Source organism: Bos javanicus, chromosome 11 (assembly GCF_032452875.1).
Source record: "Bos javanicus breed banteng chromosome 11, ARS-OSU_banteng_1.0, whole genome shotgun sequence".
NCBI lineage: Eukaryota > Metazoa > Chordata > Mammalia > Artiodactyla > Bovidae > Bos > Bos javanicus.
Window position 1 is genome coordinate 65,397,381 of NC_083878.1, and position 17,006 is coordinate 65,414,386.

The 17,006-nt window shown below is 38.0% G+C and overlaps 1 protein-coding gene across 1 annotated transcript; it reads left to right on the plus strand.

Moving 5' to 3' along the window:
• The first annotated feature begins 11,561 nt into the window (after positions 1-11,561).
• On the plus strand, positions 11,562-12,462 carry LOC133256539 (uncharacterized protein C2orf66-like). The gene has a single exon (XM_061431341.1). It carries the CDS (start codon positions 11,929-11,931, stop codon positions 12,226-12,228), a length of 300 nt encoding a protein of 99 aa, XP_061287325.1. The 5' UTR covers positions 11,562-11,928; the 3' UTR covers positions 12,229-12,462.
• The last annotated feature ends 4,544 nt before the right edge of the window (positions 12,463-17,006 follow it).

Sequence of the window (17,006 nt, forward strand, 5' to 3'; positions counted from 1 at the left end):
ACTTTATTTTCCAAAGTAGTTTTTATACCTTAAGTTGTGCATAGAGGATAATGGGGGAAGGGGTAGATTCATGCAAGGACAGCAACTCCTGGTTCTAATCGAAGCCAGGCTTTCAAAATTATCATATGCAAAAGTTCAGGTGATTTACATCATCTTCTGGCCAGGAGGCCTGTTAACATTTTAAGAAACTTATCTTTCTCTAAAGGTGATTATTCCAAAGTCAGGCACCAGCCTCCAAAAAAGCATTGGACAAAGCTGCATTCCTATAGTGCAAAGGTGAGGTGGGCTCAATCAAGAAAAGAATTAACTCAAGGGCCCAAGGTTACAAACATTGAGGCTACTACTTATATTTCTATACACCCATTATATCAATCAATACACTGCCAAGGACACAGTAGGTAAGGAGTATGGAGACAGCAGCAAACATTGGCCCAATAAGTGAAAAAACCTTTCACCAATACAATTTCTAATCAATCTTTTAACTACTCAAAGGACTCTGTGTTTAGACAGTTTAGAACATCTCCTGCCTCTCACAGTTGGGAGGCTCTGAACAGTCACATGTGGCCGGAAAAACCTATTCAGGCGGGCTAGAGGATTTTCAAAGGAGTTTGTAGGTTGAAACACTGTCATACCCAGGAATTATTAACTGGAGCTGTAAGCTAACTCTTTTTCAGAGAGAGGTCGTGGGGGACAGCCCCCCGTAAAGTCAGAGGTGTAGGTGAAAGCACAAAGCAGAAAGTAGGCAGACTCTGGTTTTGGGGATAGATGCTCGAGAATTTCCAGGGGGACTCCTGAGGCTTGATCCCGCCTTTGCGTATGCCGAGCCTCCTTCCTCATGACCTTTGTCATGGGTGGAGCTCCTCACGCTGGCTCCCGGCAGTGATAGAATTCCAGTTGAGCTATTCCAGATCCTGAAAGATGATGCTGTGGAAAGTGCTGCACTCAGTATGCAATATGCCGGCTCCCGGCAGCTACCCACTCCAATATTGCTGCCTGGAGAATTCCATGGACAGAGGAGCCTGGCAAGCTGCAGTTGAGATCACAAAGAGTCAGACACAACTGAGCAACTAACATTTTCACTTCATTTTTCAAGAAGAAAAAGGTTGTGTTACTCTTCTAGAAAAGAACACATTTGCATTGAAACTACTTCCCTGGTGGTCCAGTGGTTGAGAATCCACCTGCCAATGCAGAAGATGTGGGTTGCATCCTTGGTATGGGAAGATCCCACAAGCCATGTGGCAACTCAGCCCCTGCAATTACCTGAGCACGCTAGATCCCGTGCTCTGCAATAAGAGAAGTCACCATAATGAGAAGCCCGTGCACCACAACTGGAGAATAGCCCCTGCTCACTGCAACTAGAGAAAACCCACGTGCAGCAACGAAGACTCAGCACAGCCAGAAACAAAAACTAAAATAAATAAATATTTTAAAAGACTATTATACTCTTCCAAATCACTCTCTTTCATTATTCAATCTATTTTCTTTCACTTCCTTCATTTTCTTTCACTTTCCTTTGCAAGATATACTTGGAAATAAGTATATCTTGGAAATACATGTAAGTTTTGGCTCTCTACCAAATCTTCAGAATTACTTTTTCTGAAATATGGTTGATTTACAGTATTATATTAGTTTCAAGTGTAGGACATAGTAATTTGATAATTTTATAGTTTATACTCCATTTAAAGTTGTTACAAAACAAAGCCTATTTTTCCCTATGTTGTACAATATATCCTGTTGCTTATCTATTTTATTCACAGTGATCTGTTCATCTTAATTCCATACCACCATCCTGTCCCTCCCTTGTTCTTTGTCCCCACTGGTAACCATGAGTTTTTCCTCTGTATCTGTGAGTTGGCACCTGTTTTGCTTTATACTTTTATTTGTTTTGTTTTTTAGATTCCACATATAAATGGTTTCTATAGTATTTGTCTTTCTCTGACTTATTTCACTAAATGCAATACTTTCTAAGTCCATTCACATTCCTGCAAGTGCCAGAATTTTATTCTATTTTATGGCTGGGTAATGTTCCATTGTATTTACATAACCACATCTTCTGTATCCATTCATCTGTTGATGGAGACTCGGGTTGCATCCATGTCCTAGTTATTAGAAAAAATGGTGCTATGAACATTGTGGTGCATGTATCTTTTCGAATTAATTTTTTTTCTTGATATATACCTGGGAGTGAAATTGCTGGATCATAAGGTAATTCTATTTGCAGTTTTTTGAGGAAACTCCATACTGTTTTCCATAATACCTGTACCAATTTCTATTTCCATGAACATTATTCTAGTGTTCCCTTTTCTCCACATCCTTGCCAACATTTGCTACTTGTGGCCTTTTTGATGTTACTCATTCTAACAGGTGTGAAGTGATATCTCATTGTGGTTTTGATTTGCATTTCTCTGATGATTAGTGATGTTGAGTATCTTTTCATGTGACTGTTGGCCATCTGTTTGTCTTTTTTGGAAAAACATTTGTTCAAGTCTTCTGCCCACTTTTTTAGTTGGGTTGTTTGGTTTTTTGGTATTGAGATGTGTGAGCTATCAAGAGCTATCATGTGCAAATATTTACTCCCATTCAGTAGGTTGTCTTTTTGTTTTGTTAATGGTTTCCTTTGCTGTGCAAAAGCTTTTATGTTTAATTAGCTTCTGCTGTTTATGTTTGCTTTTATTTCTATTGCCTTAAGAGACAGATCAGAAAAAAATGATCATTGTCAAGGAGATTTCAAGGAGTTCTATGGTTTCAGGTTTTACATTTAGGCCTTTATACCATTTTGAGTTTATATTTGTATATGGTGTGAGGAAATGTTCTAATCCCATTTTTTAAGATGTAGTCATTCAGATTTCCCAGCACCATTTGTCGAAGATACTATCTTTTCTCCAACATAACTTCTTGCATCCTTTGTTGTAAATTAATTGACTATAGATGCATTTATTTCTAGGCTGTCTATTCTGTTCCATTGATGTGTTTGGCTGTTTTGAGCCAGTACTATGTTGTTTTGATTCAGTTCAGTTCAGTTAAGTCGCTGAGTCGTGTCCGACTCTTTGCAACCCCATGGACTGTAGCACGCCAGGCCTCCCTGTCCATCACCAACTCCCAGAGTTCACTCTTAACTCATGTCCATTGAGTCGGTGATGCCATCCAACGATCTCATCCTCTGTCGCCCCTTTCTCCCCCCGCCTTCAATATATTTCTAAATAAAGTATTTGTGAATTTGAGAGTAATACTTTTATTTATTTACTGAAAGATTCTGTTTGTGCTTTTTTTCTTCTCCAAAGAAATTTTATATTTAACCTTCAGAGAATTATTTTGATTGGCTTATACTTTAGATGGGCTTCCCTGGTGGCTCTATCTGCAATGCAGGAGACCTGGGTTCATCCCTGGGTAGGAAAGATCCCCTGGGGAGAGGAATGGCTACCCACTCCAGTATTCTTGCCTGGAGAAATCCATGGAGCCTGGCAGGCTATAGTTCATGGGGTTGCGGAGAGTCAGACATGACTCAGTGACTGTCATTCACTCTCATACTTTAGATATACAGTAGAACCATTACCAAAAGTTAAATCTATCTGTTAAATCTAGATGCAGATAGATTTTAAAGCAAATTAGAGAAATCTTGGCTATTTTACTAGCCAAAGATCATTTGGTACTAAATATGTCACCATTCCCTGGTGGACTACAGCCATGGTGTCACAAAGAGTTGGACATGACTGAGTAAGCACATGTCACCATTATCCTCATTTTGTTGAATATGTATCAGTTTTTTTGGCCATACCTCATGGCTTGTGGGATCTCAGTTCCCTGACTAGAGATTGAACCTATGCCCTTAACAGTAAAACATGAAGTCCTAACCACTGGATAACCAGGGAAGTTCCTGTCTATGAATTTCCACTGAGATATTTGTAGATAATGAAAGGCTATGACTAGCCTAAGGTGAGCCTGTTTGAATTTTGGAGGCAGCTGAAAGAGATCTTGGTCCTAACCCTTACCTGCAATATATACTCAGAAAAATAAAATTTTCTAACACAAAGATAACCATAAGGCATTGTGCAGCTTTAAGAGTATGCTTCTTCTAACTCCAAACTGTGATTAAGCATTGGTTATTGTGGTTCCTGGAAATATCTTACTGCTTTACTGATAACCTTCAAAAAGATCTTCTACCTGCTTTTCTTTAAAAAAAAAAGAAAAGAAATTGATCCCTTGAAACATCTTAGTATACACTTTAAGACTTTATATATTTTTTAAGTTATAAATAATCTTTTTAAAGTCAATCTCCATTTTTTCAGAAGAATTAATTGTTCCTTTTGGCAGTCAAAAGAGTGCCCTACACATATTAGAATCTATATCTGCCAGAACTTCTCTCTGTGACTTGAAATTTATATTCCCATTATTTGATTATAATCTTTCTCAGTGTTATTTGATTTCCCTTCCACCGAATTGGGAGGACTGAGATTATTAAATTATCTGAGTAACTTGTGTGTGTGTTAGTTGCTCAGTCATGTCCAACTCTTTGTGACCCCATGGATGGTTGCTCCCGGGTTCCTCTGTACATGGAATTCTCCAGGCAAGAATACTAGAATGGGTTGCCATTCCCTTCTCCAGGGGATCCTCCCAACCCAGGGATCAAACTCAGGTCTCCTACACTGCAGGCAGATTCTTAACCATCTGAGCCCATTTGAGTAGCTTATTGATTTTTTTTTCTATTAAAAACTAAAGATATAGCTTATAAATATTGCCTTGAGGGTAAAAATAGGAGCCATTATTAGAAAATGCATAATATGCAAATATGCTTTTAGTCAGCATAAAGCATACTTCTCTGATCCTTTGCATAATAATTCAATTCAAACTTGAACAAAATTGAGATCCCAGCTACTTCACATATATTGATAAGCTAAGTAAATAAATACTATTTCAAAGTTGAATGACCAACATTTGAATAAGCTCTCTTCAATAATATGCTTTTTATATTGTAGAATTTTGTCTGTGTCTTCCAGTTTGTGTCTTTATATAACAAGTGCTGAGTGTTGACAATATTGATTTCTCCATCTCCTATTTTCTCAGTTAAAGGCTTTCTCTATCTTTGGTGTGATTACAAGCTTTTATGTGTAATTCCCCCTCAATCCCAGTATATCCTTTCTTCTTTTTTTTTTGTTTTTGTTTTTTTTCTAATTTTATTTTATTTTTAAACTTTACATAATTGTATTAGTTTTGCCAAATATCCTTTCTTCTTGAAATAACTTCCAATAACTCTTTGGAAGAGGGTGGTAATCAAAATAAATATTTAGTTCTTTTCTAGAACTTTAATATCATGGCAAGCAATTGGTACAGTGTATTAATGGGGGAAAAAATAAGCTTTATCAATAGTCACTCAAAGATACATATCTATTACACTTGCGTGCATACTCAGACAATTCAGTCTTGTCTGACTCTTTGTGACCCTACTGTAGCCCACCAGACTCCTCTTTCCATGGGATTCTCCAGACAAGAATACTGGAGGAACTCCATGCCATCCCCCAGGGGATCTTCCCAACTCAAGGATCGAATCCATGTCTCCTGTGGCTCCTTTGCAGGTGGGTTCTTTACTGCTGAGCCACTGTGTACATACAACTGTCAATGAACACAAAAACATTTCCTACATCATTAGTTATCTAAGAAAATACAAATCAAAACCACAATGAGATATCACTTCACGTTCATTAGGAACAGTGTTGATCAAGACTTGGAGAAATCTCTAACTTCATAGTCTGCTGGTGGAAATGTAAAATGATACAGATATTGGAAGACAGTGTGATAGTTCCATTGGTTTGATAAATGCATAAAGTTATATCCACCACCATAATGGTATAGAATAGTTTTATTATTCCCTAAATTTTTTCAAACTACTCCTTTGCAATCAGCTTGTTATGCAAGTCTTACTCCTAGCAACCACTGTTTTTTAATTTCACTATCAGTTCAGTACAGTTCAATTGCTCAGTCATGTCCGACGCTTTGTGACCCCATGGACTGCAGCATGCCAGGCTTCCTTGTACATCAGCAACTCCTAGGGCTTACTCAAACTCATGTCCATCGAGTCAGTGATGCCATCCAATGATCTCATCCTCTGTCATCCCCTTCTCCTCCTGCATTCACTCTTTCCCGGCATCAGAGTCTTTTCCAATGAGTCACTTCTTCACATCAGCTTCAGCATCAGTCCTTCCAATGAATATTCAGCACTTATTTCCTTTAGGATGGACTAGTGGGATCTCCTTGCAGTCCAAGAGACTCTCAAGAGTCTTCTTCAACACCACAGTTCAAAAGCACCAACTCTTTGGCACTCAGCATTTTTTATAGTCTAACTCTCACATCCATACATGACTACTGGAAAAACCACAGCTTTGACTATACAGACCTTTGTTAGCAAAGTAATGTCTTTGCTTTATAATATGCTGTCTAGGATGGTCATAGCTTTTCTTCCAAGGAGCAAGTGTCTTTCAGTTTCAAGGCTGCAGTCAACATCTGCAGTGATTGTGGAGCCCCCAAAATAAAGTCTGTCACTGTTTCCATTGTTTTCCCATCTATTTGCCATGAAGTGATGGGACCAGATGCCATGATCTTAGTTTTCTGAATGTTGAGTTTTAAGCCAACTTTTTCACTCTTCTCTTTCCCTTTCATCAAGAGGCTCTTTAGCTCTTCTTTGCTTTCTGCCATGAGGTTGGTGCAATCTGCGTATCTGTGGTTATTGACATTTCTCCCAGGAGTCTTAATCCCAGCTTGTGCTTCATCCAGCCTGGCATTTTGCATGATGTGTTCTGCATATAAGTTAAATAAGCAGGGTGACAATGTACAGCCTTGACATACTTCTTTCCCGATTTGGACACAGTCTGTTATTCCATGTCCAGTTCTAACTGTTGCTTCCTTTTTTTTTTTTAATTTATTTTTTTTTAATTTTATTTTTAAACTTTACATAATTGTATTAGTTTTGCCAAATATCAAAATGAATCTGCCACAGGTATACATGTGTTCCCCATCCTAAACCCTCCTTCCTCCTCCCTCCCCATACCATCCCTCTGGGTCGTCCCAGTGCACTAGCCCCAAGCATCCAGTATCGTGCATCGAACCTGGACTGGCAACTCATTTCTTACATGATATTTTACATGTTTCAATGCCATTCTCCCAAATCTTCCCACCCTCTCCCTCTCCCACAGAGTCCATAAGACTGTTCTATACATCAGTGTCTCTTTTGCTGTCTCGTACACAGGGTTATTGTTACCATCTTTCTAAATTCCATATATATGCATTAGTATACTGTATTTATGTTTTTCCTTCTGGCTTACTTCACTCTGTATAATAGGCTCCAGTTTCATCCACCTCATTAGAACTGATTCAAATGTATTCTTTTTAATGGCTGAGTAATACTCCATTGTGTATATGTACCACAGCTTTCTTATCCATTCATCTGCTGATGGACAACTAGGTTGCTTCCATGTCCTGGCTATTATAAACAGTGCTGCGATGAACATTGGGGTACACGTGTCTCTTTCCCTTCTCGTTTCCTCAGTGTGTATGCCCAGCAGTGGGATTGCTGGATCATAAGGCAGTTCTATTTCCAGTTTTTTAAGGAATCTCCACACTGTTCTCCATAGTGGCTGTACTAGTTTGCATTCCCACCAACAGTGTAAGAGGGTTCCCTTTTCTCCACACCCTCTCCAGCATTTATTATTTGTAGACTTTTGGATCGCAGCCATTCAGACTGGTGTGAAATGGTACCTCTATCAGAATCCAACAACACATTAAAAAGATCATACACCATGATCAAGTGGGCTTTATCCCAGGGATGCAAGGATTCTTCAATATCCGCAAATCAATCAATGTAATACACCACATTAACAAATTGAAAAATAAAAACCATATGATTATCTCAATAGATGCAGAGAAAGCCTTTGACAAAATTCAACATCCATTTATGATAAAAACTCTCCAGAAAGCAGGAATAGAAGGAACATACCTCAACATAATAAAAGCTATATATGACAAACCCACAGCAAACATTATCCTCAATGGTGAAAAATTGAAAGCATTTCCTCTAAAGTCAGGAACAAGACAAGGGTGCCCACTTTCACCATTACTATTCAACATAGTTTTGGAAGTTTTGGCCACAGCAATCAGAGCAGAAAAAGAAATAAAAGGAATCCAAATTGGAAAAGAAGAAGTAAAACTCTCACTATTTGCAGATGACATGATCCTCTACATAGAAAACCCTAAAGATTCCACCAGAAAATTACTAGAAATAATCAATGACTATAGTAAAGTTGCAGGATATAAAATCAACACACAGAAATCCCTTGCATTCCTATACACTAATAATGAGAAAACAGAAAGAGAAATTAAGGAAACAATTCCATTCACCATTGCAACGGAAAGAATAAAATACTTAGGAATATATCTACCTAAAGAAACTAAAGACCTATATATAGAAAACTATAAAACACTGGTGAAAGAAATCAAAGAGGACACTAATAGATGGAGAAATATACCATGTTCATGGATTGGAAGAATCAATATAGTGAAAATGAGTATACTACCCAAAGCAATTTATAGATTCAACGCAATCCCTATCAAGCTACCAACAGTATTCTTCACAGAGCTAGAACAAATAATTTCACAATTGGTATGGAAATACAAAAAACCTCGAATAGCCAAAGCAATCTTGAGAAAGAAGAATGGAACTGGAGGAATCAACCTACCTGACTTCAGGCTCTACTACAAAGCCACAGTTATCAAGACAGTATGGTACTGGCACAAAGACAGAAATATAGATCAATGGAACAAAATAGAAAGCCCAGAGATAAATCCACGCACATATGGACACCTTATCTTTGACAAAGGAGGCAAGAATATACAATGGATTAAAGACAATCTCTTTAGCAAGTGGTGCTGGGAAATCTGGTCAACCACTTGTAAAAGAATGAAACTAGACCACTTTCTAACACCATACACAAAAATAAACTCAAAATGGATTAAAGATCTAAACGTAAGACCAGAAACTATAAAACTCCTAGAGGAGAACATAGGCAAAACACTCTCCAACATACATCACAGCAGGATCCTCTATGACCCACCTCCCAGAATATTGGAAATAAAAGCAAAAATAAACAAATGGGACCTAATTAACCTTAAAAGCTTCTGCACATCAAAGGAAACTATTAGCAAGGTGAAAAGACAGCCTTCAGAATGGGAGAAAATAATAGCAAATGAAGCAACCGACAAACAACTAATCTCAAAAATATACAAGCAACTCCTACAGCTCAACTCCAGAAAAATAAATGACCCAATCAAAAAATGGGCCAAAGAACTAAATAGACATTTCTCCAAAGAAGACATACAGATGGCTAACAAACACATGAAAAGATGCTCAACATCACTCATTATCAGAGTAATTTATTTGTTTTTTATTGAAGGATAATTGCTTTACAGAATTTTGCTGTTTTCTGTCAAACCTCAACATGAATCAGATATATATATATATATATCCCCACCTTTTTGAAGCTCCCTCCCATCTCTCTCCCCATCCCACCTCTCCAGGTTGATACAGAGCTCCCGTTTGAGTTTCCTGAGCCATACAGCAGATTCCCATTGGCTGTCTATTTTACATATGGTAATATAAGTGTCCATGTTACTCTTCCCACGCATCTCACCCTCTCCATTCCTCTCCCTAGGTCCATAAGTCCATTCTCTATGTCTCTTTATCCATTGTTGCCCTGTAAATAAATTCTTCAATTCTATTTTTCTAGATTCCATATATATGCATTAGAATATGGTATTTATCTTTCTCTTTCTGACTCACTTCACTCTGTATAATAGGCTCTAGGTTCATCCACCTCGTTAGAACTGACTCAAATGCATTCCTTTTTATGGCTGAGTAACATTCCATTGTGTATATGTACCACAACTTCTTTATCCATTCATCTGTTGATGGACATCTATGTTGCTTCCATGTTCTAGCTATCGTAAATAGTGCTGAAATGAACAATGGGATACGTGTGTCTCTTTCAATTTTGGTTTCCTCAGGGTATATGCCTAGGAGTGAGATTGCTGGGTCATATGGTGGTTTTATCCCTAGTTTTTTAGGGAATCTCTGTACCATCTTCCATAGTGGAGGTATCAATTTACATTCCCACCAACAGTGCAAGAGTGTTCCCTTTTCTCCACACCCTCTCCATCATTTATTGTTTGTAGACTTTTTGATGGTCATTCTGCCTGATGTGAGGTGATATCTCATTGTAGTTTTGATTTGCATTTCTCTAATAATGAGCAGTATTGAGGATCTTTTCACGTGTTCATTAGCCATCTGTATGTCTTCTTTGGAGAAATGTCTGTTTAGGTCTTTTCTCCACTTTTTGATTGGGTTGTTTTTCTGGCATTGAATTGTATGAGCTGCTTGTATTTTGGAAATTAATCTTTGTCAGTTGTTTCATTTGCTATTATTTTTTCCCATTCTGAAGGTTGTCTTTTCACCTTGTTTATAGTTTCCTTTGTTGTGCAAAAGCTTTTAAGTTTAATCAGGTCCCACTTGTTTACTTTTGTTTTTATTTCCATTACTCTAGGAGGTGGGTCATAGAGGATCTTGCTTTGATTTATGTTGAGTGTTCTGCCTATGTTTTCCTCTAAGAGTTTTATAGTTTCTGGTCTTACATGTAGGTCTTAAATCCATTTTGAATTTATGTTTTTGTATGGTGTTAGGAGGTGTTCAAATTTCATTCTTTTCATTCAATTTCATTCTTTTACATGTAGTCCAGTTTTCCCAGCACCATTTATTGAAGAGGCTATGTTTGTCCCATTGCATATTCTTGCCTCCTTTGTCAAAAAACAAGGTACCCATAGGTGCATGGGTTTATTTCTGGGCTTTCTATCTTATTCCACTGGTTTATATTTCTGTTTTTGTGCCAGCACCATACTCTCTTGATAACTGTAGCTTTGTAGTATAATCTCAGGTCAGCAAGGTTGATTCCTCCAGTTCCATTCTTCTTTCTCAAGACTGCTTTGATTATTCGGGGTCTTTTGTGTTTCCATATGAATTGTGAAATTTTTTGTTCTGGTTCTGTGAAAAATGTCATTGGTAATTTGATAGGGATCACATTAAATCTGTAGATTGCATTTGGTAGTATAGTCATTTTCACAATATTGATTCTTCCTACCCAGGAACATGGAATATATCTCCATCTGTTTATGTCATCTTTGATTTCTTCATTAGTTTCTTATAATTTTCTGTGTACAGTTCTTTCGTCTCCTTAGGTAAGTTTATTCCTAGATATTTAACTCCTTTTGTTGTGATGTTGAATGGGATTGATTCCTTAATTTCTCTTTCTGATTTTTTCATTGTTAGTATATAGAAATGCAAGTGATTTCTGTGTATTGATTTTGTATCCTGCAACTTTGCTAAATTCACTGATTAGCTTTAGTAATTTTCTGATCAAGGTGCCAATTAGGGAATAAAGCAATGAAAGTAAAACTAACAAATATGTTGAGAGGACAGGAAAGAAATAAAAGAAAGAAAGAACAAATATTCAAAGTTAAATAGAGGTAGATGAAGAAGATTTAAATACATTAAAGATTAACTGCAAGGGGAAAGGAATAGTAGGAAAGGCAAACAAAAACATAAATGTAGAAAAAATAATAATAGGTTTTAAAAAGTAAAATTTAAAAAAGTGAAAAGAAAAAAAGAAAGGAGGAAAACTCCACAGAATTGCAAAAGCCCAATGTAGAGGCAGAGATCTATGACAACATACAAAATGGGACTGAGAAAAAAAAACAAAAACAGCTCAATAGCTTAATTGGATTTCTTAGTGCCAATAAAATCAACAACTACCAACAGAGGGGCAAAAAAAGGAAAAAGAAAAAAATCCAAAAGAATCTACATTGATCCTTCCTTTCACTCAGCTTCCTTCCACCATGCCCAAAGCATTCCTGCTGCTGGCTGGTGCCCTGGTGCTACCTGGGTTTGTGCAAGGAGTCATGCTGAGAAATGAAGAAAAATGGAAGCCCCTCAACATTCCTAGAAACCGAGATCTGTTTTTTAGAACTCTTCAGGCATATTTTAAACGAAGAGGTCTTGACCTTGGGAGGTTTTCAGATACTTTCTCCATGAACGAGAATCCCAGGCCTCTCTCTTTCCAGTCAGAACTTATTGCTTCTGCATTTGCAGATTATGAACAACAGAAAAACTCCCTCTCCAATTACCTCAAAGGCTGACTGTTTCCTCTGAGTGCAGAAGTCTGGTGGTTTTAAAACTACAGATGAAGCTTCTCATTAGAAAAATTCAGTCTTGATCATGGCTAAGTTTTTGTGTGTGTTTCCCTCTCCACTTTTATCAGTCTGTTATGATTTTATTCTGTATTTCCAGATTTACATGTAATAGTTTGAGCTTTGGGACATATGTGACTTATGTGCATGTTTTTTTTCCCACTCAATAATCATAGATATCAATATAGCACTGCATATATTTGCAAGGGTTACAAAAACACCATAAAGTCAAAGGAAATTCCTTTCAAAAAAAAAAAAAAAAGAATCTACAGAACAAGTCAAAAAATAAGAATAATAAATGTTTTTCTTGAGTCTCTACTGTCAGCATCCTTTCCCTTGCTGGGAGTCACAGTCCACCTCACCTCCCTAGGATGCCCTCCAACACTGTGCTGATCTCTGGATCTGCTGTGGGGGCAGCTCAGATTCTAATCTGGTCCTACTCCTGTGTGTTCTTGCCTCCAATGTCCACAGCTATCAGAACTAGTGTATTTTCTTTTGGGGGAGCTCTCAATGGCCTTTTATATATTCTATAGACACAGAGTCTGCCTGGTTAATCATGTGGACTTAATCTGCAGCTTGTACAGCTGGTGGGAAGATTTGGGGTCTTCTTCCTTAGCTACACTGCTCCTGGGTTTCAAGTGTGGTTTTATTTCCACCTCTATGTGTGGGTCATCCTCTGGAGTTTAGCTCCTGAGGCTGCCCTGGAGGGCTTGAGTTTGCCCCTGTGAGGGCCAGGTGTGGAGGTGATACAGTTGCTTAGGTTCCAGGGGTTCTCATGGGGGTTGGTGGCTAGAGCAGCAGGAAATACAGTGTTCTAGAAGGGTATGGCAACCAATATTGGCCAGCTCTTGCCTTGAGGACTCCCTCTCTGATAGAGAAGCCTGACAGGCCACAGTCTACAGGGTTGCAAAGAGGTGGCCACGACCGAAGTGACCTTGCATGCATAAATGCAAGACTGTTTTTTGCCTGTGGCAGCTCTGCATTACTTTGCTAGTGTGTGAGATGAGGGCAATTGTGCAGTAGTTTGAACATTTTTTGGCAGTGCCTTTCTTTGGAATTGGAATGAAAAATGACCTTTTCCAGTCCTGTGGCCACTGCTGAATTTTCCAAATTTGCTGGCGTATTGAGTGCACTCCACTAACTTTGTTTGTAGTGATGTTTCCTAAGGTCCACTTGACTTTGCATTCCAGGATGTATGGCTTTAGGTGAGTGATCACACCATTGTGGTTATCTGGGTCATGAAGACCTTTTTTGTATAGTTCTTCTGTGTATTCTTGCCACCTCTTCTCAATATCTTCTGCTTATGTTACTATTATGCTTCTTCCATACCACTTCTGTCCTTTATTGTGCTTATCTTTGTATGAAATATTCCCTTGGTATCTCTAATTTTCTTGAAGAAATACATAGTCTTTCCCATTCTATTGTTTTCCTCTATTTCTTTGCATTGATCACTGAGGAAGGCTTTCTTATCTCTCTTTGCTCCTCTTTGGAACTGTGCATTCAAATGGGTATATCTTTCCTTTTTTCCTTTGCCTTTAGCTTCTCTTCTTTCCTCAGCTATTTGTAAGGCCTCCTCAGACAACCATTTTGCCTTTTTGCATTTCTTTTTCTAGGGGATGGTCTTGATCACTGCTTCCTGTACAATGTCACAAACCTCAGTCCATAGTTCTTCAGGCATTCTGTCTATCAGATCTAATCCCTTGAATCTATTTGTCACTTCCCTTGTATAATTGTAAAGGGTTTGATTTATGTCATACCTGAATGGTCCAGTGGTTTTCCCTCCTTTCCTCAATTTAAGTCTGAATTTGGCAATAAGGAGTTCATGATCTGAGCCACAGTCAGCTCCCAGTCTTGTTTGTGCTGACTATATAGAGCTTCTCCATCTTTGGCTGCAAAGAATATATAATCAATCTGAGTTTGGTATTGACCATCTGGTGATGTCCATGTGTAGAGTCCTCTCCTGTGTTGTTGGAAGAGGCTGTTTTCTATGACCAGTGTGTTCACTATAGTTTTGCCTTTTTCAGAATATCAAATAAATCAAGTTACATAATATGTAACCTTTTGGTTCTCAATATTCTTACTAAGCAAAGTGAATCTGAGATTCATCCAGTGTTGTGTGATTCAACATTTTGTTCCATTTTATTGCTAAATAGTTAAACATTCAACTGTTTGGATTGCAGCACAGTGCTTTCATCCATTCACTAGTTGAAAGACATCTGAGTAGTTTCCAATTTTTTGTCAATTACAGCTAGGTATTCACATTAAGGTATTTTTGTGAAATTAAGTGATTTTTCCTTTTAGGTAATCAACTGTGAGTGAAAATTCTGGGTAAAATGAAAAATGTATGTTTAAACTTCATTTAAAAAGTTGCCAATTTTTTATATAGTACCAATTTATACTGTATATTTGTGCATAGTGAACATTTTTTTGTGTACATATTATATTTCCACCAGTTATATATGAAATTTCCCCAGGCTTCACAACTTCATCAGCACTTGACTTTGCATGTTTTTTCTTTACTTTTTTGCAGTTCTACTAGGTATGTAGTATTATCTCATTGCAGTTTTTTTAATTTCAGTTCAGTTCAGTCGCTCAGTCGTGTCCAACTCTTTGCGACCCCATGGACTACAGCATGCCAGGCCTTCCTGTCCATCACCAACCCCCAGAGTCTACCCAAACTCATGTCCATCAAGTTGTTGATGCCATCCAACCATCTCATCCTCTGTCATCCCCTTCTCCTTCTGCCCTCAATCTTTCCCAGCATCAGGGTCTTTTCAAATGAGTCAACTCTTCACATCAGGTGGCCAGAGTATTGGAGTTTCAGCTTCAGCATCAATCCTTCCAATGAACACTCAGGACTGATGACCTTTAGGATGGACTGGTTGGATCTCCTTGCCATCCAAGGGACTCTCAGGAGTCTTCCCCAACACCACAGTTTAAAAGCATCAATTCTTCGATGCTCAGCTTTCTTTAGAGTCCAGCTCTCACATCCATGTGAGGACCTAATTCTGGACTTGGTATTCCATTCCATGGGTCTGTATGTCTATCTTTATGGCAGCACCACATTGTTTTGATAGTTGTCAGTTTATAATAAGTTTTGAAATCAGAGTATTAGAACTCCAGTGATGTGTTCTTTTTCAAGGTGGTTTTGACTATTCTTTGAGACTCCATATGAATTTTAGGATGCATTTAAGCATCAGTGGGATTTTGATAGGGATTGCTCTGAATCTGTGTATCATTTTGAGTACTATTGACATCTTAGCATTATTAAATCTTCCAACTCATGAACATGGGATACATTTTTATCCCTGTCTTTCTCTTTATGCAGATTTCTTCTCTACAGTATTCTCTGAAATCTAGATGCCTTGGTCTCCCTACACTCTCAGCTCTATCTCCCCAACTCAAGGAGTCCTCCAGGATTTGCCTGTTTCTCCTTCCTGTCCCACAACCTAGAAAGTCTCTCAAGGTAGAAAGTTGGGCACTTCTAGAGTTCACCTTGGGTGTTTCTCATCACTCAGGGGTTTAATGATATTTTCACCTGTATTCAGAGAAGGCAATGGCACCCCACTCCAGTGCTCTTGCCTGGAAAATCCCATGGATGGAGGAGCCTGGTAGGCTGCATTCCATGGGGTCACTAAGAGTCAGCCACGACTGAGAGACTTCACTTTCACTTTTCACTTTTCACTTTCATGCATTGGAGAAGGCAATGGCAACCCACTCCAGTGCTCTTGCCTGGAGAATCCCATGGACAGAGGACCCTGGTAGGCTGCAGTCCATGGGGTCACTAACAGTTGGCCACGACTGAGCGACTTCACTTTCACCTGTATTCAGTGTCACTGTATGTAAATCACTGTATAATATATTTTCATAGCTTTTGATTATTTTAGGTAGATCAATGAATCTTTTCTCTTTTATTATATCACAGTCAGAAACTTCAGTCTTAAATCAGGGTTCCTTCCCAGCCATAAAAACCTCAGAGACTGACTCTTTCCTGGATGTTATAAAGTCTGTCCTGCCTTGGTACCACTCTGATGCCCTCAGTTAGAATTTCTTAGTATTTTTTTTCCCAGCATGTTTTTTCTCTTTTCTTCTCAGCATTTTTTTTTCTTTCTGCCATAAGAAATTTTGGTCTAGGATGAACTAGTTCACTATCACTGAAAGCCAAACTCCTATTGTTCAATGAATTTCTGATCTTCACAATTAATTTTACCATGACCAAATTCTTGCTGTTTTCTAAATCATTGCACTGACTGGCCTTTCTACCCATAGTTGCAGAAGTTCAACAGACACTCCTTTAATATTAATAACAACTCTGTGTAAGGCATTATATAAAGCAGTGTGAGAGTTACAATATGATAGAAGACTTTGTCCCTACTCATGTAGATTTTTAAGGGCTAGTTCTAAAAAGTCCTAATTAATTTAGAGTAAAGATATGTATATAGCAAAACCGTGTACCTTAATAATATTGAAGGCACTTAAGTGCCCCCAAAACATATAATGTTAAAATATTTGTAACAGTGTTTGCACTTCAGTGTCAAGGCAAATTTTTGTTATCTGTAGGTATAAATAGAGCAATTAATAGATCAAGTCAAATCAAATTGTTCCCCTAGCTTCTATATCCTCAAGCAAAATTAAAGACTTGTAAGATGCAACAAATCTTATAAGGTATAGCTTTCATTTTTTACAACTACTTAACTTATTCATATAATATGAATGGTGAATATCTG

Bases quoted from the DNA above. Each gene is read 5' to 3' on its own strand.
- LOC133256539 (XM_061431341.1), top strand. From the start codon at position 11,929: ATGCCCAAAGCATTCCTGCTGCTGGCTGGTGCCCTGGTGCTACCTGGG.